Source organism: Phoca vitulina, unplaced genomic scaffold (genome assembly GCF_004348235.1).
Source record: "Phoca vitulina isolate PV1807 unplaced genomic scaffold, GSC_HSeal_1.0 scaffold47, whole genome shotgun sequence".
NCBI lineage: Eukaryota > Metazoa > Chordata > Mammalia > Carnivora > Phocidae > Phoca > Phoca vitulina.
The window spans coordinates 173,608-198,402 of NW_022589750.1; the positions used below are offsets into that span (position 1 = coordinate 173,608).

Below are 24,795 nucleotides of genomic sequence, written 5' to 3' on the forward strand. Positions count from 1 at the left end.
GAGGAAGTCACGATGCGTCCACAAACCTGTCTCTGGAGGAACCTGCTGTCACTTTTTTTTTTTTTTTAAGATTTTATTTATTTATTTGTCAGAGAGAGAGCGCGAACATGCGCGCACACAAACGGGGAGCGGCAGGCAGAGGGAGAAGCAGGCTCCCCGCTGAGCAGGGACCCCGATGTGGGACTCAATCCCAGGACCCCAGGATCATGACCTGAGCGGAAGGCAGACACTTCGCCAACTGAGCCACCCAGGTGCCCCCCTGTCACTTCTACCACCACCTGTCACACAGAGCTCAGTCAGCCTATACTGAGGGACGGGGAATTAGGGCCCCACCTTGGAAGGGAAGAGTATCCAATAATTGATGGACATACTTTAAAACTACCATGGATATCCTCCAGAGGAACACAGCATGATCTAACACTGAAATGGAACCACCCAGAGCTAGCAGTTCACATGGTATCCTACAGATGTCAAGTACTGCTGTGTTTCTCTTAACAAAACCCCACGCAGTCAACCGGGCAGTGCGCTCCTCCGCGCGGAGCCTGGAACCTTCTGCGTGCTCCAGGCACAGGGCGGCCTCCAGGGGGCGCTTCAACCAGACTCAACAGGAGGGAGGAGGAAGCTTTCCGGGCTTTGGGGGGGGCTTGACAGGACCCAGGACACATTTCAGGAGAGCCGAAAGACTCACCACCACACACAGTTATGCCAGGGAAGCATGAGACCTCTGCTGGAGAAAGCACACAAGAAACTCTATCTTCAAAGCACCCGCTCTAATGCGGGGAGCCTCTCAGAGGGCGAGCCACTCCTGCTACAGGGCTCCAGAGAGGAGATAACAAGTCCTTCTGCCTGAAGCAAACCATTTGACTTCACAAAGAAGCTCTCCTACAGGTGTGGAGATACTGCGTTGAGCTAGTAGTCATATTCTTTCTCTTCCCAGCTGATCACTCAGTATCTTAACAAACATATCTTTATAGTTCAAATAATAAAGAAATAAGCAAATTTGTATCTTTCATCTTTGTGTTCTGAAATAATTTCAGACTACAGAAAAGTTCTAGAGTTCCCAGATACCCCTTACCCATCTTTCCCTTATGTTAACATCTTACACAACCATAGGACAATAATCGAAACCAGGTAATTAGGACTGATACAATACTGTTACCTAATTACAGACCTTTGCAAATTTTGCCAATTTTCCCATTAACGTCCTTTTTATGGTCCAGAATCCACACTGCATTTCATTGTCCCCTTGACCTCCAATCTGTAACAGATTCTTACCTGTCTTCCATGACCCTAACAGACTTGAGTGACACTGGCCAGTTATGTTGTGGAATGTTCCTCAATTTGGGTTTGTCTGATACTTTCTCACAACTAGATCTGTGCATCGGACCAGACACAACACACTGTACTCTCTGGAACAATGTATGGGTTAAAAAGACGCTATCTATCCAAACACGTTTTAAATACTTGGCATTTAATGCCCTACTCTAGCTTCACCAACACAGGCTAAAATTTTTACAATGATTAACACAATTAAAGTTGTGCTTATTTTGAGTTTTAAGAAACACCAGTTACACCAGAACTTCAAAAGAAAACGTGGAACTCAGAAAATCAATCTAAGAATGTAAGTTCCATGCAAACAGGAATTTAATTTTATTCACTGCTATGTCCCCTAGTGCCTTGAAAAGTGTCTGCCATCTGTGAGGTGGATGGAATAATTTTGAAGAAACAAAACACCAATAAATTCATAAAATGATTTTATCAACTCTATTAGTGTGGAAAAGTTCAACCACTTAAAACATCGCTTCTGAGCTACTTACACACTTGTTTATAAGAGCTTATTTCCAATCTCCCTCAAACTCCTGGCCGCCATGTGGGGTTAGTGCATATCGCATCACACACACACACACACACACACACAAACACACACACACAGACACACACACACACGGAAATGCTGCAGGACTGCTGGACAAACACAGTGGAGCAGGGAGTAGGTCCACCTCCACGAACTCGCCCCCGTGACAATTTCATGGATAAACTGTATAAAGTAACAACTCCATAGGCTCTACTCTCAGCTACCTTAGGAGGTGCCTGATCTACAGAAGCCACAAAACGCCTGCTCTGCTGGGGATCACTCTTGAAAGCTAACTTTCAAGACCAAACCATACTTAGTATTTATAACAGGAAGGAGACCAAAGACATTTAAAGGCATAAACATGATACTTTCCTAAACTAAACATTTTCTAATCTCCTGATTCACAGCGATGCAGTCTTGTGGTCAGTCAGTGAGTTAAAGCTGCTCTTAAATGTTATGATGTACTAAAAAAGTAAAAGCAAAATTTTAATGTTTGAATTAGGCTTTTTATACCTTAATGCAAGTCTCTGTGTTCTTACCTCATTTTGTTTGTTCTCCATTCTTACTCATTTTGATTGCATTCAATATTTCACAATTACACATGAAACTATGATAAATATCTATGCTGTCTGAATTACCTATGGCAGGATCCAACTGACAAAGTCAATGATGAGGTTCAAAGGAAGACTATTGTACAGCTCAGCTGTCTGCTTTCTAAAACTGTCAGAACCATCTGTAATATGACTGGCCATGTGCAAGAGTACCAATTTCATGAGCCTCAAACTACTGGGATCATCAATTTTTGATAATGTTTTAACAGATATCCAAAGATGACAACTTATTCTGAACTTTTTTCTTGTTAAAATATTTCCTATCTCTTATAATCTCTTCTAATCTTTGTAAACTATTTGGTCACGTAATTAAATTGAGATCCTATCATGCCTCTTGTGAATGGACTTTAAGAGTTATCCACAGTTCTGTTATATATGGGGTCGAAGATATACGGCCTCAAAGAAAAGCTCTGCTCAGAGGTCTCCATCGTACAGCAGTGAAGACTGTTTCCCAAGTAGGTGTGTTGTCACAGGCGTAGATGCACACGCACACGTGTATCCATGCTCAGATATTTGTGTGTCTGCAACTCTGAATTATGGGTCACAAGTTAAACCCTAGAAACGGGCACCTGGGTGGCTCAGTTGGTTAAGTGACTGCCTTCTGCTCAGGTCATGATCCTGGAGTCCCTGGATCGAGTCCCCCATCGGGCTCCCTGCTCAGCGGGGAGTCTGCTTCTCCCTCTGATCCTCCCCTCCTCATGTGCTCTCTCTCTCATTCTCTCTCAAATAAACAAACCTTAAAAAAAGAAAAAAATAAAACAAACCCTAGAAATGATCCTAAAGAGACAGAGTTCACTCACAGTGAAGAAGCATTAGCCATCTGCTCCCCTAAACCCTTGAGATAAATGCCCACTTAACCTTTGCAACACCGCTCGAGTGACAGCCCACGCTGGTCTTCTATACCTCAGACATAAAGCAACTGTAATACTGTATGCATAGCCCTCGCCTGAAATGATCCATTATTACCCCATTTCTATATGGTGAGGACTTTGTTATAATCATTTCAGTGTTCCCAGCACTGCGCATGGAAAACAGTACCTTCTGAACTGGCAAACCTTTTGAAGAAAGACATAATTCAGCAGCATTTTCACACAGCCGATCACTTCTGCAAGTAACTCTTCACCCTACTGCCTGGGAATCTCCTTACCATGTGTTATAATTCTCATGACTATTAATAAAAGAATTAAATTTAAAATTTGCTTTTTTAAAAAAGCAGTTAGGTAAGTACTAAATGAAAATGCAATTCTGAAGTAAACTTTTGAAAATGATTTTTTTTTAAGTCTACTTACCACCACATTTACCCAAATTCTATCCAACATAATGTGGTATAAACAATTAAGTCATACATTAAACAGCTCAATGTACCTGCTCAAATTCTGAAGCCTGATGGTCATCCTTTAATGCTAAAGAAAGACGACTCCTATTCTCTGGAGTAACTCTTACTTCTAAGTTCAAGTTCCTACAGACCAGGAAGAGCACTTTGGCAACTATGATTAAATTTTAAGCAACTGAACACCAAGACTTTTTCTAGTAGAAGAAAAACTTTTTTCTACACATGCTCCCATATTTATAATATTATATGAAAGAGTTTCTGGACAGGTATTTTTATTTTATAAATTATAAGAATATCGTAGCTATCCAAATATGTATGATTTATTAGTCAGGTATTAAACAGAAGCGTTTGTGTTCAACCCACTTATTCACTAATTATTTAACTAGTTTATGGTCACCATCAATTGATAAGAAAAGTTTTCTACTTTCATTAAACCACTAATATTTCACACATAACCTCCTGCCAAGAGTTCTTACACTGGCAGTCGTTAAGTGCCCAGAGGTCAGAGGCTCACCTGATAGGTCCAGCTCCTCGGTGGACGACAAAGTAGCCAGACTCCAGCTGTCACTGCGGGCCGCCAGCACAAACTTGTGAGCATTGATGTGCTTGCCCCCAACCTTTATCTTCAGATCACTGGTGAAGAAAAATAGCCACAGATACAAAAAGGAAAAGGTCATCATAATTAGGTATAGCTAGGATTCACAAATGATAAATATATGGGTACTGATTGATCAACATATACTTGCAAAAGAAAAATATCACAGCAAAGTTATTTCTCTGTGCTAGCACTGAATTCTCCTGGGCCATGTGTGTAATACACGTTGCTAGACGTATCTGTGTTTCCAACTTCGAGTTTTGGTTCACATGGGATATTCTGCTTTTCCCTAATGGGATTCTTTTTTTTTTTTTTTTAAAGATTCTACTTATTCATTTGACAGAGAGAGAGAGAGACAGCGAGAGAGGGAACACAAGCAGGGGGGAGTGGGAGAGGGAGAAGCAGGCTTCCCGTGGAGCAGGAAGCCCAATGTGGGGCTTGATCCCAGGACCCCGGGATCACAACCTGAGCCGAAGGCAGACGCCTAACAATTGAGCCACCCAGGCGCCCCTTCCCTAATGGGATTCTTAAGGTGGTGAACCTACTGGTTAAATAGGATGATTAATATTCACATAAAATGTAAAAGAGGTTTCATGCAGAATAAATCAAGATAAATCAACAGGGAGAGAAAGAAAACGTGAAGACTATGACACGGGCCCTGGGACCACAGAGCCACACACTGTACCGCACTGACAGTCAAGCAAGGAGACGCAGAAAAGCTACAAACTGGCTTTGACCAAGCAGTCAAGAACGTGAAACCAGTACCTACATTCTTGTTCTCGACAGAAACATTCAGACCTATTATTGGACATTTTTTACTCGATCATTTATAAAGAAACGGGGTAGGAGAAATCTTTTTTTCAAACATGTTTCCATATTTATGACAAACCATTATTGTGAAAACAGCTTTCCAAATAGTTATTTATGTTTGACTCTCAAATGTCAAATGCTGAGGGAGGAAAGCGTCTGGGCATTTAACAAAAACCGAAGGATGACCCACTGGGCTGACACAAGCATGTACCATATGGCTTTGTTGGCAGCAATAATCCAAAGTCATTAATTATCATCATTCTGTGTTTTTACAAGTTCTTTTATTTTCATACTCCCCTTCAAAACGTGTTAGGTTGGAAAAGCTTTACAAGCTAAATTCACAAAAGTCACTACAATAAAAAGGAAAAAAAATCAATGATATGAATTAATGCATCCCAAGGAGACCCAAGCAGAATACTGTTTCTATATAATGCTTGACGCAGACGCAGTTTATCCCACAAACGCACCCTCCAGAATGTAAGTATGTCAGCAATTCTAGCTCCACTGAAGACCAAGCTGCAACTAATCACATTAGATCAGAAGAGCAATAGGATACTCAGTATTTCAAATTATTACAAACTACTGTTAACACAGTAGAACATTATTAATCAGTAAAAAGAAACAATTAAATATTTTATTTAAAACAGAACAAATCAGGGGCGCCTGGGTGGCTCATTTGTTAAGCGTCTGCCTTCGGCTCAGTTCATGATCCAAGGGTCCTGGGATATAGCCCTGCATCAGGCTCCCTGCTCACGGGGAGCCTGCTTCTCCCTCTCCCACTCCCCCTGCTGTGTTCCTGCTCTCGCTGTCTCTCTCTGTCAAATAAACAAATAAAATCTTTAAGAATAAATAAATAAATAAATAAATAAAATAGAACAAATCATACCCTTTGATAAAATTTCTAAAATTCAGTGAAAACAGGAAGCTGTTTATAAAACACAATTTTTAAACTCTAAATTTATGTATAAAGTATTAAATTCTAATAACTTAAATGAAGACTCATTGTTTCCTGTTTCAGCCATTGACTGACTTCTAGCCCCAAATTATAAAAATGAATGTTTCTACATATTCATGAATGTCAGGCCAAACTGGGGAAAGGGAAATACAGACAAGGACTTCATTAATAATTTCTAATAATAACAATCTCTACAAATACAATTCAAAAATGGAAGACTGGATAAGTTTCTGAGAACTCTATGCAGAAACAATCAGGAGGCTAGTAATTTTTTTAAATTTTCATTCTAGGGGCACCTGGGTGGCTCAGTCAGTTAAGCATCTGCCTTTGGCTCAGGTCATGATCTCAGGGTCCTGGGATCCAGCCCCATGGAGCACCATGTTGGGCTCCCTGCTCAGTGGGGAGTCTGCTTCTCCCTCTCCCTCTGCCCCTCCTCCCGCTCGTGCTCTCTCTCTCTCAAATAAATAATAAAAATCTTTGAAATTTTCATTCTAGTCAAAGAGCATTTCCTTGTAAAATATGCATACTAGGAAGCTGTTACTGGAGAGGAAGCATAAATAAAGAGCTTCTTACTAGTTTCTCAAACACCTTAACAGGAAAAACTGTAAGCTTGATTGCTAGAAGAATGTATTACCATCACTTTTAACTATCTTAAGGGACAAAAGCCTTCTCCTGAACTTAAGTAAAATTAAAGGGACCAATTTCTTCCACATTTCTCAATTTGAAAACCTTTTAATTCCTACTCTTTAATTACTCCAGTTACTGAGATGTACAAACAAACAGTATTTAAATTCTTCAACAAAATGCATATTATGGGACAAAGTTTTGTGAGGTTTTTTTTTCTTATTTTGGTAAAGGACCATCTGCTTTAGAAACTGATTTTCCAACTTCTCAAAAGCTCAAGTCCTCTCTGAAAGTCCCGTTCCGCATCTGATCTCCAACCTGCACGGGGTGAGGGACAGGCTTTAGAAGCTCAGGAGAGGCCCACTGGAGCCGTAGGACCTGTACTGCAGCGACCCGGCTCATTCCCACGGCCTCCCAGAGGGGTCGAGGTATAATGGATGCACGCGATGGAATAGTAACAGAGAAAGTGAACGATGGGAGTTCTAAGGGAGAAGAGCCTTGAAGTGGGGGAAATGCGCCCACAAAAGAAATAGGTCAGGCTTTCCCCACACCAGGGTAAACAGTTTTCACTTGTCCATGGAAAAAAAGAGGGATAGAAAAGAGACAATGAACTATATTTTACAAGTAGCTACATCTGTTCAATTTAAAAGGCTGTCCTTTACTCAGAGTATGTATTTCTTATGTTTTGGGTATTAAATTTTTCTTTCTTTTATAAATAACTAAGTTTGAAAGACAGCAGTTCTAGATTTTGATCTATTTTATTTTTTTTAAGATTTTATTTATTTATGAGAGAGAGAGAGTGTGCACGCCAGCAAGAAAATGAGAGACAGCATGAGCAGGCGGGTAGGAGCAGAGGGAGAAGCAGACTCCCCGCTGAGCAGGGAGCCAGATGCGGGACTCCATCCCAAGACCCTGGGATCATGATCTGAGCCGAAGGCAGATGCTTCACTGACTGAGCCACCCAGGCGCCCCTGGATTTTGATCTATTTTAGATGTCATAATTTATTTTGTAATTTTACTAAGTCTTAGCTAGCCTGATCGTCCATCTCCTCAGTAGCCGAACTCTCCCTTGTATGCACGTTCACGCCCATGTCTCTTTTCCATACCCACTGCCACCATCCCGATTCAGCCCTTCTTCATCTCTGGTCTGGACTACACACAACATCCCAGCCGCTCTGCTGCTCTCTTCTCTGCACAGTGCTGCCTACATGATGTTACCAGGTTCGTCTTCCTGAAACACCACTTTGACAATAACATTATTGTCCAACAGCTCAAAACACTATCCCACACTGCCTAGAGGATCAAGTCCAAATTTCCCATCTTGGCCTCCCAATTCAAACCACCCTACCTTTCCCACCTCTTCCAGTGCCCCCTACATGGACATGTACCCCAAGACGGTCCCTCCTATCCTCTGAATCCTCTGCATGTTGCTGCATTTCAACCTATTCTCAGCCTCCCCTACTACCCTACTAGTAACATCGCTGTCTTTATCTACTGAATCCTGCCCAGCCTCTAACATTTATCTCAAAACTCACTTAATAACAACAGCTACTATGTGCCAGACACTGATCTAAGTGCTTAAAACACGTACTTATTTAATCCTCACAACAACACGACAGTAAGCAGCAGCAGGATCCCCATGCATGTCCTACAACTTCAGATCACACAGCCAGTTAGTGCCTGCTGAACTTCTAACACAGGCTGTGTGGCTCCAGATTCCCTCCTCAGTCATCATGCTAGCCTGCCCACTCATTCCAAGACTCCTTCTTTGATTATCCCAAGAAAAAGGGACCTTTCCCTCTGAATCCCCAGACATGGAAGCTAATTCCTGTCCACCTCATCAATGCTATCACCATGACTCCCACATTCTGTGCTAAAAATAAGCAGGAAATAAAAGAAACAAAATTTTGCCCCAAAGAGCTTACTACATTCCAGGGACTAAAGGTTTGCTAGTATCCTGGTTAGAGAGAAAAAAACTTGGGAAGAAAGTCAGTAAGAGAGGAGAAGGTACAGTGTGGCCTGGGAATCAATCAAAAGCATCCTGTGTCCACAGGCTCACCTATACTGCTCCTGCTCATAGAGGTCGGCCACGATCGTCAGCAGGCGGCTGATGAAGGACTCGTTGCTGCTTTCCTTCTTTGCTTGCGCAGCCAAAAGAGTGCATCTCTTCTCTGTCTCTGCCAACGTCTTCTGCAGCTTCACGTACTCCTGTCGGAGAAGCATCAAGTGCTTCTCCAACTTGGCCACCTCCTCTGCGAGACAGACAAAGAAGCAAGTTTACCATGGCAGGTGTGACGCAGACAGCTTTCACTAATCCCTCACCCCACAGACAGGACCACGAGCAAAAGGACTGTTTCTTAGTGATACTCCCTTCAGGACCCGTAATGTGTTTATGGGTGCCACTGCATCACTGGGCCAGAAAGACCTTAAGGTCCAGGAGTTTCTCTTCTCAGTTTCTCTAAAGATCAATACTCAATAAATGACAAGGAACAGACACACAGAAGATGCTCACAGGTACCTGCCCTGCAAATCCTTTATCATAAAAGCCAGGAGTCTCAAGGAAAGATTATCAAAATCACCTAGGACTGTTTTTTCAAACCACTAGTAATGAAAACTGATTCTTCTATGTCCCATGTGAACTCTTTCTCAGGCAAGCTTCAGAACAATCCCATGAGGTCGGCACAATCACTAGCCACCCTGCGCAGGTGAGGATGCTGGGGCGCAGAGAGAGTAAGAATTTGCCCGCGGTCCTGCAGCTGGTGGGGGGGGGGGGCTGGGATAAGAGCCCACGCATTCTCACGCCAGGGCCTGTGGTCTATTACCCACTATCCCACACCACCTGACCTCCCCTCCTTCAGGGAAGAAGCAGGGCAGTCAATAATGGTTCAAATGAAAGCAAGTCACATCCACAGGCATGCTGAGGCGGATTAAAAAGGTTGGTTCTTAAATTCAACATTTACCAAGCATCTACTAGGTCCCAGACACTGTACAATGGTAAGCAAATTCAGATGTATCTTTCCTCAGAGCTTTTAGTTTGCTGCGGAAAGCAAACTTTTATGATTACAATAACAGTGCTAACAATCAAAGGCAGAACTACAACTCTAGGAGCACTAGAAGGAAAGAACAGAGGTGTGAGAACCTATAATAAATTTAACTTAGAACGCCAGGGACGACTTCCCTGAGGAAGTACACGGTCAAGAAACTTCCCTTCTCCATTACCTGGGCTCCAGAGCCTTGCTGAGGTTCACAGCACCATGCTAATCAGTACCTCTACAGATCATGGTTAGAGACCTGGATCTCTAACCATGGTGCTGCTCCCGTCCTCTGGGCCTTGGCCCCTTTCCCCCCTCTATCCCTCACCAGACACTGCCCTCAAGCCCACCTCCCACGCAACCTGCCTCATTCTCAGTGTCTTGAGAAAACTGCGCTACTGCCAGCAACTCTGGCCACAGCAGCAATTCCTCCCACCCACTCGGGGCTTCCTCAGGACAGGTATCTCCCTCCTATGCAAGTGCGTAATCCCTCCACCTGGGCTCCAAACCCATCCCTCTGCTCAGGTCCTTTGCTTTATCATCAACCTCCCTTCTCAGCAACTTCCCTCTCTTTCAACTGTGTCCTTCTCCTCAGCACATAAACCTGTTCAAGACTCTAGTAAAACAAAACCCTCCTTCCACAGCACATCTGACCACCCTTGCCCTTCCATCTCTAGCTACTATACACCACTTCCTCACCCCTACTCCCCTGTCATTCCCTCCTCTGTCCCCACCATTCCCTTGAAACTCCTCTCAACAATGACCTAATTGCCAAATCCAATAGACATGGGCTGTGGTTCTCCTCCTTCTTTCAGCAACCATGATGCCACCCTCTTTCCCATTCTGGTTCTCCGTCTTCCCCATGCTTCTCTGCATCCCTCCCACCGCTGACCACTGATGTTCCCCAGGGTTCTACCCCCGGCCCCCTTCTCAACCGTATGTCCTCCCAAGGCAGCTCCACCAGGTCAGGCTCTGCCGCTGATGCCACAATCTAAGTGCCAATGATCCACGAACCCATCTCTGTAGTCCAGATTTCTTTTCTTAGCTTCATCTATCCATTTGCCTAAAAGACACTGCTCTCTAGGGGCCCACAGGCACCTCAAGTTCACTATGCCCAGGACAAAACTCTAAGCAAATTTGCTCTGCCTTTGTACGGTCCCTATACTACTAAATGATACCACTGTCTAGCCCAGTGATGTGAAGGGAAAATGTGGGAGTAACCTTAAATGTCTCCCTCTCACTCACATTGCCCCAACTCTACAAAAATCAGCTTTCCCACTTAAACATCTCTGGAAATCCTTCTGTCTTCTGTCTCCCCATCTCCACCATGACTTAATTCAGGCCCTCACTCATTGCATCTGACCTCCAACGTGAAAGAATTCACATCTACATCTCAGAGCCTACCACAGGGTCTGACACACAAAGGTTCACTAAGTATTTGATCAATTCAGTTGAACAAATACAATCCAGTTAAGAGGATTCCTTTCCTCTCCTCATCTTCATCCCTCCCCCACCAACTGCTGTCCAACAGCTAATTCTTTATAAACATGGAAACAATCAAAAACTGGTTCAAAACACAAGAATGGTTAAATAAACTAAGTGTGGTACTTGATTGTGAAGTTATTATGCAACAAATGTCTTCTAAGAAGTATGTAATACTCTATATGTATTCAAAGATAAATAATATATTAACAAAAAAGCAGGCAGTGAAACTAAATATATTTTATAATTCCAATTTTATTATAAATATCCACGTGTGTAAGAAGTAAAAAAGACAAATACCACAAAACATTAGCAGATCTCACTGAGGGGGGAATTACTGCACTTCTCTGCACATTTCAGGTATTCTGTAACAAATGTGTTCTGCTTTCATAATTAGAAAAAAATATTTTAAGAGAAATCTGTACAAATACTAATAGACTGTTTTTTTCATACATATAGTAGGAAACATCTTTCCTCTCTTCCAGAGCATCTATGTTACATAAATGCCTGGAGTCACAAAGCTGGGTGTGAGTCTCAGGGGTAAATCAGTATTCCTGGGGAAACAGAGCAGAAGGCACCTGCAAGGTGAAAATGTACTTATTACAGCTGCCAAACTGATCACTGTGCTCATGAGCTACTAGGACAATTCCTAGAATACCTTTCCCAAAATACTGCAATTATTTGGCCTACATGTATTTAAACAAAATATTGCTTTCAAAACCACTGGCTAAAGGAAACAGTACTGACAATGTTCCTACTACAATATTTTATTTATTTTTTTTTTTTTTAAGATTTTTTATTTATTTATTTGATAGAGAGACAGTGAGCGAGGGAACACAAGCAGGGGGAGTGGGAGAGGGAGAAGCAGGCTTCCCGCTGAGCAGGGAGCCCGATGCAGGGCTCGATCCCAGGACTCTGGCATTATGACCTGAGCCGAAGGCAGACGCTCAACGACTGAGCCACCCAGGCGCCCCCCTACTACAATATTTTAAAAGTATCAGCACATAGTATTTACAGGTAATGCCCTTAGGTAAATAAAGCCTTTTAGGTAGGACTTAGGTAGGACTAAAAGCCCTTAGGTAGGACTCAGTCTTAATGCTTTTACTCCCGTGTTGACGATCTACAGAGGTCACTAGTTTTGAAGAGTTCTTCACAGTGGCTTTGACTAACAAGCCAAGAATTGTAATTATTAACCACAAAAGGAGAAGTATTTAGCACAAAGCATTAAGTTAATAAATTTTTTATAAGGTGTGAAATTTATACTTTTTTTTTCTGTACAGAAATAAAAACTAGCACTGAATTTCCAGATGTGGTAACAGAAAGTGTAAAAGGACAGACAATCAAGAGTCATATCAAATTCTGTTCAAAACCTGTTAGCAGTGAAGCAACACGAATCTACGTGTCAGAAGTCATGACAGTGAGGGGCGCCTGGGTGGCTCAGTTGTTAAGCGTCTGCCTTCGGCTCAGGTCATGTTCCCAGGTTCCTGGGATCGAGCCCTGCATCAGGCTCCCTGCTCAGCGGGAAGCCTGCTTCTCCCTCTCCCACTCCCCCTGCTTGTGTTCCCTCTCTCGCTGTGCCTCTCTCTGTCAAAAAATAAAAAATCTTTAAAAAAAAAAAAAAAGAAGTCATGACAGTGGCTACCTTGGGAGGAACAGCAGGAGGGGAGTAACTGGGAGGGAACGTGAGGGCCTCTGCGGTGCTGCTAACATCCTTGTTTGTTTAACTGAGTAATTAATGGATATTTCATTTTGATAATTCGCTGAGTTCTACACTTATTATGATTTGCTCTTTTCCACATGTGTCTTAGGCTCCAATTAAAAAGTTAAAAACAACTGATAGACACTTATAGTGAGTTTTGGAGTCAAACTCCAAATCGTTTTAGTAACTAGCCATGGAGCTGGAGGCAAGTTCATCTCTCTGAGCCTCAGTTTATCTGTAAAATGGGGGTGGAGGGGCTGCTTCATGGTGCTCTTGCAGAACTAAATGACAATGGTACTGTGATGCACGTGTGCACTCATGACTGTCAGCATTTCCTCCACCTGCCTGCATTCCACAGTGACATAATTACCGGATAAATAGTTTAAACTATTACAACATTAGGTTTACACAACATTTTTTTTGCGTCATGAAAATCAGAATGGGATTCAAATGTTTCATTGACCTAGGATCTAAAATTGATCAGTGAAAGTCATGGCAAATCAACAGGACATTATGAGAAGTGTGAGGTGATAAAAGTCCAAACAGAGGAGCAAATACTGAGAAATATGGAATGAGCCACTTTAAATATTGCGTCACCTCAGACAGCAAGTCTGCACTGACAATCCCCACACCAAAAGGCAAAGCCTGACATACTTTAAAAAGCATCACTATTATTCATTTGGAGAGGTGCAAGTTAGGCTGTGCTTTAAAAAAAACTCTCAGAGAGGCAACTCCTAATATACTACAGTAAGAAGTCACTACCACTGATCAATCTAGAAATGGCAGCATAAGCAATGTCACACAGAGGTAACCAGAGAGAGAAGAAAGTGGTCTGGGGAGGACTGAGGGATGGCACAATTTATTTTTTGCTATAAGCCTTGTAATATTTGAATTTTAGTTCTATTTGCAGTTATAAAGCAAATATATAGTTTTATACACATTTTAAAGATTATGGAAAACAATTAGGATTAATTTTCTTTTTTTTTTTTTTAAAGATTTTATTTATTTATTTGACAGAGAGAGACACAGCGAGAGAGGGAACACAAGCAGGGGGAGTGGGAGAGGGAGAAGCAGGCTTCCCACCGAGCAGGAGCCCGATGCAGGGTTCGAACCCAGGACCCTGGGATCATGACCTGAGGCGAAAGCAGACGCTTAACAACTGAGCCACCCGGGTGCCCCTGGACCGCTGATTCTTCTTCCACGAGGCAAACTGAACCCTGCCACATTCTAGCCAACCTAAGTATTCTGCTCCTCCAGAGCTCCAAGCCATCAAGACTGTGGCATCAGTAAACAACTGTGCATTTCCATTTCACTTAAACTATCAATCTTTATTTATGAAGCACCTACTATGCACTAAGCATTACAGTATATTAGGAATTGCCTCTTGGAGAGTTTCTTTAAAAAGACAGTCTAGCTTGCACCCCTTGCAAACAATGTAGCACCAACCTAGTACCTACAGGGAGCTCACTAACAGGAGGGGTGAAACAAAACAGTCACAAAGAATCTGGATCCTGAATTATGAGCACATTTGCCTTCAGAATAAAAAGTCGCTGATTCCTTTATCTAACCCTTAAAATGAGGAGGTCATAAAAGTTCTGTTTCAATCATTTTCTCAAGGAATCCATATAAATTTCTTTGGCTATCAGTTATCCACACACAATTCCAAAATCTACTGCAGCAGCCCTAATCTCTCTCCAGAATTGCTGACACAAAATTCTGGCTGCCTGGACACTGACAGAAGACACACAGATTGTCATCAGAGAAGAGGCAAGATAAAAGAAGGGCTTCAGGGTGATTAAGGGCTCTTATTCGCAAAATCACAGATGTTCCGCAGCATCTCTCTAGGGAAACCCAGATCACAAGTGCACCTCTCCGTGATACCACCACCATCACACCATTTCTTGTATCACGGGGAGAGCACGCTCGGCCAAGATGCTCTTCAGTGGGAATACTGTCTGCTTGCAAACAACGCAAATGTGTCCTTGAAGTGTCATCAAGCTGTTAAGAGTTGTATAGGAAAAAGCATAAGGTTACCATTCGGAGCAATAACGAAGACAGAACCTACAGCACGGTGCAGTGGTGACGGCGGTGAAGCCACAGGCTCTGGAGCAAGGCTAACTGGGATCAGACTCTGGCCCCACACTTTCGACTTGGGACACCTAAAACCAAATGCCTCATTCTCATCTGTAAATGTGTTAAATGTGCTAATACATATAATGACCTTAGAAGGGTACCTGCCCTGCAGTATGTGGTCAGCGAATGTTTGTTACTATTACAATCCTTAGAGAGGCAACAGAATCTAGTCCTCGAGAGCATTACTCTGGAGCCTCACTTGCCTGAGCTGGAACCCAGCCTGCCCACTTACTAGCCATGTGACCTCGGGCAGTTACTGCTCTCTGTGCTTCGGTTTTCTCGGTGGAAATGGAAATAATAATAGTATCTCAGGGTTTTGCCAAGGAGGAATTAAGTCACGTTAAATCATTTAGAGCAGTGTCTGGTTTCTAACTACTACTACTTCATCAAGTGGCTGGTTTCAGCTGGAGTTCCCTCCTCTTCCTCCAACTTTGCTTTAGAAAAACAAGCCTGGAAATTTATATAACATATACAATCTATTGTTCCAACATGGCTATGCTAAGTATCAGTGAAGACTGTCAGCAGTTTGCATTATAATTTTATCATGTTTCTGTCATGATAATAAACACCCATGTGCTCTTCACCAGTGCAGTCTGAGGTCAGACATCTCAATGAGCTGACAGTTCATCAGTCTTGACTTAATAAAAAATGCATAAGACACAAAAACTTGAGTTCTCGATGACTAGCCTATACATATATATATATTTAATCAGCAAGCCATGGGAAATTCCGAAAAGCAAGTAGCAATGGTCTGCATAAGACTCTTCCTTCTAAGTCAGGCCTTGGCAAACTCTTGGGGGAAGGGCCAGACAGTAATTTGGGCTCCGTGGGCAACTACTCAATTCTGCCATTGTAATGGCAAAGCATAAATGAACAAGCAGGGCTGTTCTCCCCCAAAATTTGTTTATGGACACTGAAAACTGAATTTCATCCAATTTTCACATGCCATGAGACAGTCTTCTTTTGATTTTTTTCTTCAACCATTACAAAAATATTTATTTATTCATTCATTCATTCATTCTTAGTTCAAGGGCTGTACAAAAATAAGTCTCAGGTCAGATCTGGCACACAGGCGATAGTTGACTAACCCCTGTTCTAGATGATTTTTAAAGAATTAGTGTATCAAAATGATGCCCAGAGCCAAATAAAAGAGAAGCGTTAATCTGCCCTAAATGCCTAGAAATCTGTCTTCTCACCTCCCCTAACCAAGCCCTGTGCCATGGAAGACACCCCTGCATCTTCAAGACACCCTTCTCTGCAGGCTCATCTCCTACCCTTATAAACATGCTCTCACAGCCTATCCCAAACACACTTTGCCACACTGTTACACTCTTGATTGAATGCACCAATTTCTGAAGGGAGTCTGCTTTACTCACTGCTTCCTTCCACACCTCCCCAGTCTTCCGAAATGTGGCTTCTGCCCACACCACTCTACTGAAGCAGTCTTAGAATGTAAAATAACCCACTTCAATTACCTTTTCCTTATCCTTCAAGGTCCTTCACCTCTCTGCAGTGTCCAACTCTCAATCAGCCCATTCTTCTTGAAATTCCTTTGTTATTGGCTCCTGAACTCTGCACCCCAGGTCTCCCCTGCCTTTATTATAGACAGCCTTCTTGGCGACTAGTCTGACTACCTACTCCCTAAGAGGAAGCAGCCCTGCAAGGTTCAGACCTAGAACTAAAGTTACTCTAAACTTTCTTTCCTGAAGGTCTCATGCACACCCATATTTTACCGTCACGTCCCTGTAAGTAGCTCCAAATCTCTCAAAAGTCCCTCCTGGAGGATAACCTCCCAGTACTACAAACTCAACAAGCCCCAAATCAAACCACATCTTCCTCAAATCAAACTCCTCTTGCTACTTCCATTTCAACTGTTACCCAGATTTGAAAGCTCTGGGTTATCTATGTATAAACTGTGATAATCCACTTACAATAGTATAACAAATACATGAACTACTTAGGGATAAATTTTAACAAAAAAATATGCAAGACCTGCACACTGAAAACCATAAAGCATTGCTGACAGAAATTTTAAAAACCTCAATAAATGGAGAGTTATGCTATGCTCGTGGAGCAGAAGTCTCACTGTTGTTAAGACATCAATTCTGAGGTGTCCGGGTGGCTGAGTGTCCAACTCTTGATTTCGGCCAGGTCATGATCTCAGTGTCCTGGGATCAAGGCTGCGTTGGGCTCTGCATTCAGCAGGGAGTCTGCTTGAGATTCTCCCTCTCCCTCTGCCCCTCCCTCCATGCATGCTCACTCACGCTCTCTCAAATAAATAAATCTTACCAAGAAAAAGACTTCAATTCTCCCAAATTGATCTACGATTCAACATCATCCCAATAAAAATTTCAGCCGATTTTTGTTGGTAGAACTTAACAAGATGATTCCACAACTTATATGGTAACACAAAGAACAGCCAAAACAATTGGGGGTGGGGGGGAGGTAAGAAAGGTGCGCACTTCCGTGATTCAATTTGAAAACCTGTTACAAGCCTGCAGTAACCGGGACAACATCCTATCGGCATCAAGATAGACATCCAGAGCTGTGGGTGGCCTGGAACCCAGACCCGGACCTACACATACACAGCCAGGTGGAATGACAACCATGCCAAGGTACTTCAATGAGGAGAGGACAGTGGGGACAACTGAGTATCCATACGGAACACGTGAGCCCCAACCCTTATGCACCACTCTATGCCAAAGTTCATGCATCTAAATGTAAGGGTTAAAACTATAAAACTTCTAGACCGAAAAACAGAAAAACATATTAGTGGCCTCAGATGAGGCACAGATTTCTTAAACTGGATAAAAAGAATCAGTAAGAGAAAAAAAATTGATAAACTGGACATTATAAATTTCAAAACTTGTTCTTTAAACACATAAGAAAATGAACAGGCAAGCAACAGACAAGGAGAAAATATGTGGAATGTGTATTTCCAACAAAGGACTTCTACTCAGACTATATTAAAAACTCTTACAACTCACTATAATAAGACAACTCAATAAAAAAGGGCCACAAATTTGAACCCTTCACCAAAGAAGACAAATGCATGGCAAATAGAGTACACAAATAAAGAGATACACATCATTACTTATTAAGGAAATGCAGACTAAAACCACACTGACGTGGCAGTGCATACCTGCTAGACGGCTAAAATGGAAGTGCTGGCAAAGATGTAGAGGTGAGAACTACACAGCAGCACAGCCACTTTAGAAAAGAGTCCGACAGTTTCTCCAAGTTAATCACACACCTGCCTCGTGACCCAGCAGTTCCACTCCCAGGTATTTACCCAAGAGAAATGAAAACATGTCCACACAAACGAAACAACTCAAATTTCTAGCTGGTGAATGGACACAAACGGTAGTACAGAAATCTAATGGAATACTACTCCTCTGTAAAAAGGAACAGACTACTGACACATGCAACATACTATCTGAAAAGCAACATGCTGAGTTCAAAAAGCCAGACACAAAAGACTGCATACCATATAATTCCACATGAAACTGTAGAAAAGGCAAACCATAGTGACAGAAAGCATATCAGTGGTTGCCAGAGGTCCAGGAATGGAACTGACTGCAAAGGAGGTCAAGGGAACTTTTTAGGAATACAGAAAGGTTCTAGATCATGATTGCAGTGGTGCTTACACTACTGTAAATATTTGTCAACTGACAAGTTAAAAACAGTGAAATCTTACTGTCAGTTATGGCTCAATAAAACTAACAGCACACTCCCTCTGGGATGCACCTTGACATCCTTCTCTTTCTTTCTGAACACCATCACACCAACATTTTCTTGAGGTCTTAAATCATTCACTCACACGCAGCCATCATCCTTCTCATACTTCCCTCGTCACTGTACTCCACACACATCATCAATGATCTTCCTAAAACATGGCTTAACCAAGCCAAACACTTTCAGCCAGTTCTCCACTGTCTAGAAAAGTACAAGCTTCCTACTGAGGTGTTCTGGCTCCTCTAAGAAGTTTCTTGAGGGCAGGAAATGTCTTCTTTATCTTTGTATTCCACTGGCCGTACTATGAACTGCATGGCATGGTCTCTGAGCATTGAGAAACTGCACAAACAGAAGAATTTTAGAAATCTTACGACTTAATAGATCAAATTACATGACACTGCCTACTATGGTAGGCTGAAAAATACCCCCATCAATATCCATGTCCTAATACCTGGAACCTGTGAATGTTTATATGGCAAGAAAAGTGATTACATTGAAGAGCTGAGGTGGGCAGGCCCCCCGTGCAATTACATGTATCCTTACGAGGAGGGACAGAGGTAGCTTTGACACAAAGAGGAAAGGCCGTATGAAGACAGAGACTTGAAGATGCTAGCCTTGAAGACTGACAAGCTAAGGAATGCCAGCAGCCCCAGAAGCTGGAAGAAAGGAACAGATTCTCTCCCAGGGGGAGTGACACTCTCCTTTCAGCCCAGTGACACTGGTTTTAGACTTCTGGCTTCCAGAGCCATGAGGAATACATTTCTGTTGTTTTAAGCACCCCAGTTTGCGGGTATGTGTTACAGCAGCCCTAGAAAACTAATACACTTATCTTTACAAGCAAAAGATCATGCACAGTAGAAGATTTTTAAGTCCTAGCAGCTTCTTGCTGGATTAGTGTCAACAGCTTTACACACAAGCTTCACACACAAGTTTTACACAGTAAATAAAATGTACAGTTTCTTGTAACATTTTGCAATAAAAAAGAGGAATTCATATTTTTTGATGTCTCCTATAGCAGTTAACTCATTATCTCATATCCTAACCAACATATTCCAAACAGTACAGCACTTAACAAAACAGAATTCACTCAGGTTCAACGGACGGTCTAAAATTATACAATTAGCAGGACCAATCCAAGATTCAAGATATCAAGCCAAAGCCCATGCTCATCCCATTGTACCATGCTGCCAAATTTCAGCTCTAATATCAGGACAGCAAACAAACATTTATTGTTAATTCATTAACCCGGAATTAAATGTGTTCTACCAATTCCCCATCCTAAATGGGATTTCTACGCCCCTCTGCTTACTCCGATTCTAACCCAAACTTGACTCATCAAGTCTTTTTAGATTAACAAAATCTTGATGTTTCCTTTCTTCCCACTTCTCTAGTTCTTGCATTCCAGCCCCAATTTTACCAGTGAATTAGTGTTCTTCATAGAATTCTTTACTGACTAAATGACTTTATCCTCACTCTGTTTTAACTGTGTCCCTGAGATAAAAGAAAAAAATAATTGTAAAAGCTGTGACAACATTCTATTTTGAGAACTACAAGAATAACTGTTGTTTCAGGAATGTATTAGGGTCTTCCACCTAACAATATTTCATTACAATATCAACTTCTCAGAAAATACCATCTTCCTTGTCGGCATCGGAACAGATAAAAAGCTCCTCCCTGGTAATGAATTACCACCACTACAACTTTTTCTTCTCTTTCTTTCTTTCTTTCCCTTTCTTTTGCCCCGGTTTCAGGTCTCTTCTGATTTGTTTAGTGTATATTTTTCTGGGGTCATTGTTACCATGTTACCATTTTGTTCTCTCATTCACCTATTCTCCTCTGGACAAAATGACAAGACAGAAAAACTCACCTCAAAAAAAAAGAACAAGAGGCAGTACCGACTGCCAGGGACCTAATCAATACGGACATTAGTAAGATGTTGGAACTAGAGTTCTGAATGACGATTATAAAGATACTAGCTGGGCTTGAAAAAAGCATGGAAGATACTAGAGAAACCCGTTCTGGAGAAATAAAAGAACTAAAATCTAACCAAGTCGAAATCAAAAAGGCTATTAATGAGGTGCAATAAAAAATGGAGGCTCTAACTGCTAGGATAAATGAGGCAGAAGAAAGAATTAGTGATATAGAAGACCAAATGGTGGAAAATAAAGAAGCTGAGAAAAAGAGAGATAAACTACTAATGGATCACAAGGGCAGAATTCAAGAAATAAGTGATACCATAAGACGAAACAATATTAGAATAATTGGGATCCCAGAAGAAGAAGGAGAGAGAGGGGAAGAAGGTATATTGGAGCAAATTGTAGCAGAGAACTTCCCTAATTTGGGGAAGGAAACAGGCATCAAAACCCAGGAGGCACGGAGAACCCCCCTCAAAATCAATAAAAATAGGTCAACACCCCGACACCTAAGAGTAAAACTTACAAGTCTCAAAGACAAAGAGAAAATCCTGAAAGCAGCTCGGGACAAGAAGTCTGTAACCTACAATGGAAGAAACATTAGATTGGCAACAGACCTATCCACAGAGACCTGGCAGGCCAGAAAGGACTGGCGTGATATATTCAGAGCACTAAACAAGAAAAATATGCAGCCAAGAATACTATATCCAGCTAGTCTGTCACTGAAAATAGAAGGAGAGATAAAAAGTTTCCAGGACAAACAAAAACTAAAAGAATTTGCAAACACAAAACCAGCCTTACAAGAAATATTAAAAGGGGTCCTCTAAGCAAAGAAAGAGCCTAAAAACAACATAGACCATAAAGGAACACAGACAATATACAGTAACAGTCACCTTACAGGCAATACAATGGCACTAAATTTCTATCTTTCAATAGTTACCCTGAGTGTAAATGGGCTAAATGCCCCAATCAAAAGACAAAGGGTATCAGATTGGATAAAAAAAACAAGACCCATCGATATGCTGTCTGCAAGAGACTCCTTTTAGACCCAAAGCCACCTCCAGATTGAAAGTGAGGGGGTGGAAACCATTTACCATGCTAATGGACATCAAAAGAAAGCTGGGGTGGCAATCCTTATATCAGACAAATTAGATTTTAAACCAAAGACTGTAATAAGAGAAGAGGAAGGACACTATATCCTACTTAAAGGGTCTATCTAACAAAATCTAACCATTGTAAATATCTATGCCCCTAACATTGCAGCAGCCACTTATACAAACCAATTAATAACAAAATCAAAGAAACACACCAACAACAATACAATAATAGTAGGGGACTTTAACACTCCCCTCACTGAAATGGACAGATCATCTAAGCAAAAGATCAACAAGGAAATAAAGACTTTAAATGACACACTGGACCAAATGGACTTCACAGATATATTCAGAACATTCCATCCCAAAGCAACAGATACACATTCTTCTCTAGTGCCCATGGAACATTATCCAGAATAGATCACATCCTAGGTCACAAATCAGGTCTCAACAGGTACCAAAAGACTGGGATCATTCCCTGCATATTTTTGGACCACAATGATTTGAAACTAGAACTCAATCACAAGAAGAAAGTCAGAAAGAACTCAAATACATAGAGGCTAAAGAGCATCCTACTAAAGAATAAATGGGTCAACCAGGAAATTAAAGAAGAATTTAAAAAATTCATGGAAACCAATGAAAATGAAAACACAACTGTTCAAAATCTTTGGGATGCAGGAAAGGCGGTCCTAAGAGGAAAGTATATAGCAATACAAGCCTTTCTCAAGAAACAAGAAAGGTCTCAAACACACAACCTAACCCTACACCTCAAGGAGATGGAGAAAGAACAACAAATACAGCCTAAACCCAGCAGAAGAAGAGAAATAATAAAGATCAGAGCAGAAATCAATGAAATAGAAACCAAAAGAACAGTAGAACAGATCAACAAAACTAGGAGCTGGTTCTTTGAAAGAATTAGTAAGATTGATAAACCCCTGGCCAGACTTATCAAAACAAAAAGAGAAATGACCCAAATAAATAAAATCATGAATGAAAGAGGAGAGATCACAACCAACACCAAAGAAATACAAACAATTATAAGAACATATTATGAGCAACTCTATGCCAGCAAATTAGATAATCTGGAAGAAATGGATGCATTCCTAGAGATGTATAAACTATCAAAACTGAACCAGGAAGAAATAGAAAACCTGAACAGACCTATAACCACTAAGGAGATTGAAGCAGTAATCAAAAATCTCCCAACAAACAAGAGCCCAGGGCCAGATGGCTTCCCAGGGGAATTCTACCTAACATTTAAAGAAGAATTAATACTTATTCTTCTGAAACTGTTCCAAAAAATAGAAATGGAAGGAAAACTTCCAAATTCATTTTATGAGGCCAGCATTACCTTGGTCCCAAATTCAGACAAAGACTCCACCAAAAAGAATTACAGACCAATAACCCTGATGAACATGGATGCAAAAATTCTCACCAAAATACTAGCCAATAGGATCCAACAGTACGTTAAAAAGATTATTCACCATGACCAAGTGGGATTTATTCCTGGGCTCCAAGGTTGGTTCAACATCCGCAAATCAATCAATGTGATACAATACATTAATAAAAGAAAGAACAAGAACCATATGATCCTCTCAATAGATACAGAAAAAGCATTTGACAAAGTACAGCATCCTTTCTTGATTAAAACTCTTCAGAGTGTAGGGATAGAGGGTACATACCTCAATATCATAAAAGCCATCTATGAAAAACCCACAGCGAATATCTATCATTCTCAATGGGGAAACCCCCTAAGATCAGGAACACGGCAGGGATGCCCACTATCACCACTGCTATTCAACACAGTACTAGAAGTCCTAGCCACAGCAATCAGACAACAAAAAGAAATAAAGGCATCCGAATCGGCAAAGAAGTCCAACTCTCACTCTTTGCAGATGATATGATACTTTATGTGGAAAACCCAAAAGACTCCACCCCAAAACTGCTAGAACTCATACAGGAATTCAGTAAAGTGGCAGGATATAAAATCAATGCACAGAAATCAGTTGCATTTCTATACACCAACAACAAGACAGAAGAAAAAGAAATTAAGGAGTCGATCCCATTTATAATTGCACCCAAAACCATAGGATACCTAGGAATAAATCTAACCAAAGAGGCAAAGAATCTGTACTCAGAAAACTGTAAAATACTCATGAAAGAAAGTGAGGAAGACACAAAGAAATGGAAAAACGTTCCATGCTCATGGATTGGAAGAACAAATATTGTGAAGATGTCAATGCTACCTAGAGCAATCTATATATTTAATGCAATCCCTATCAAAATACCATCAACTTTTTTCAAAGAAATGGAACAAATAATCCTAAAATTTGTATGGAACCAGAAAAGACCCCGAATAGCCAGAGGAATGTTGAAAAAGAAAAGCAAAGCTGTTAGCATCACAGTTCCAGACCTCAAGCTCTATTACAAAGCTGTCATCATTAAGACAGTACGGTACTGGCACACAAACAAGACACACAGATCAATGGAACAGAATAGAGAGCCCAGAAATGGACCCTCAACTCTATGGTCAACTAATCTTCGACAAAGCAGGAAAGAATGTCCAATGGAAAAAAGACAGTCTCTTCCACAAATGGTGTTGGGAAAATTGGACAGCCACATGCAGAAGAATGAAACTGGACCATTTCCTTACACCACACACAAAAATAGACTCAAAATGGATGAAAGACCTAAATGTGAGACAGGAGTCCATCAAAATCCGAGAGGAGAACACAGGCAGCAACCTCTTCGACCTCGGCCACAGCAACTTCTTGCTAGGCACGTCTCCAAAGGCAAGGGGAGCAAGGGCAAAAATGAACTATTGGGACTTCATCAAGATAAAAAGCTTTTGCACAGCAAAGGTAACAGTCAACAAAACCAAAAGACAACCGACAGAAGGGGAGAAGATATTTGCAAATGACATA

At 41.4% G+C, this 24,795-nt stretch overlaps 1 protein-coding gene across 3 annotated transcripts in view; it reads right to left on the reverse strand.

Moving 5' to 3' along the window:
• The window catches only part of ANKFY1 (ankyrin repeat and FYVE domain containing 1), an 84,640-nt gene that overhangs the window by 51,929 nt on the left and 7,916 nt on the right, over positions 1 to 24,795 (reverse strand). For all 3 annotated transcript variants that reach the window (XM_032432023.1, XM_032432024.1, XM_032432025.1), the window contains exons 2-3: positions 8,843 to 9,035; positions 4,314 to 4,432 (exon numbers count right to left, since the gene is read on the reverse strand). In XM_032432023.1, the coding sequence (XP_032287914.1) occupies positions 4,314 to 4,432; positions 8,843 to 9,035 (312 nt within the window). The remainder of the gene's footprint in view (positions 1 to 4,313; positions 4,433 to 8,842; positions 9,036 to 24,795) is intronic.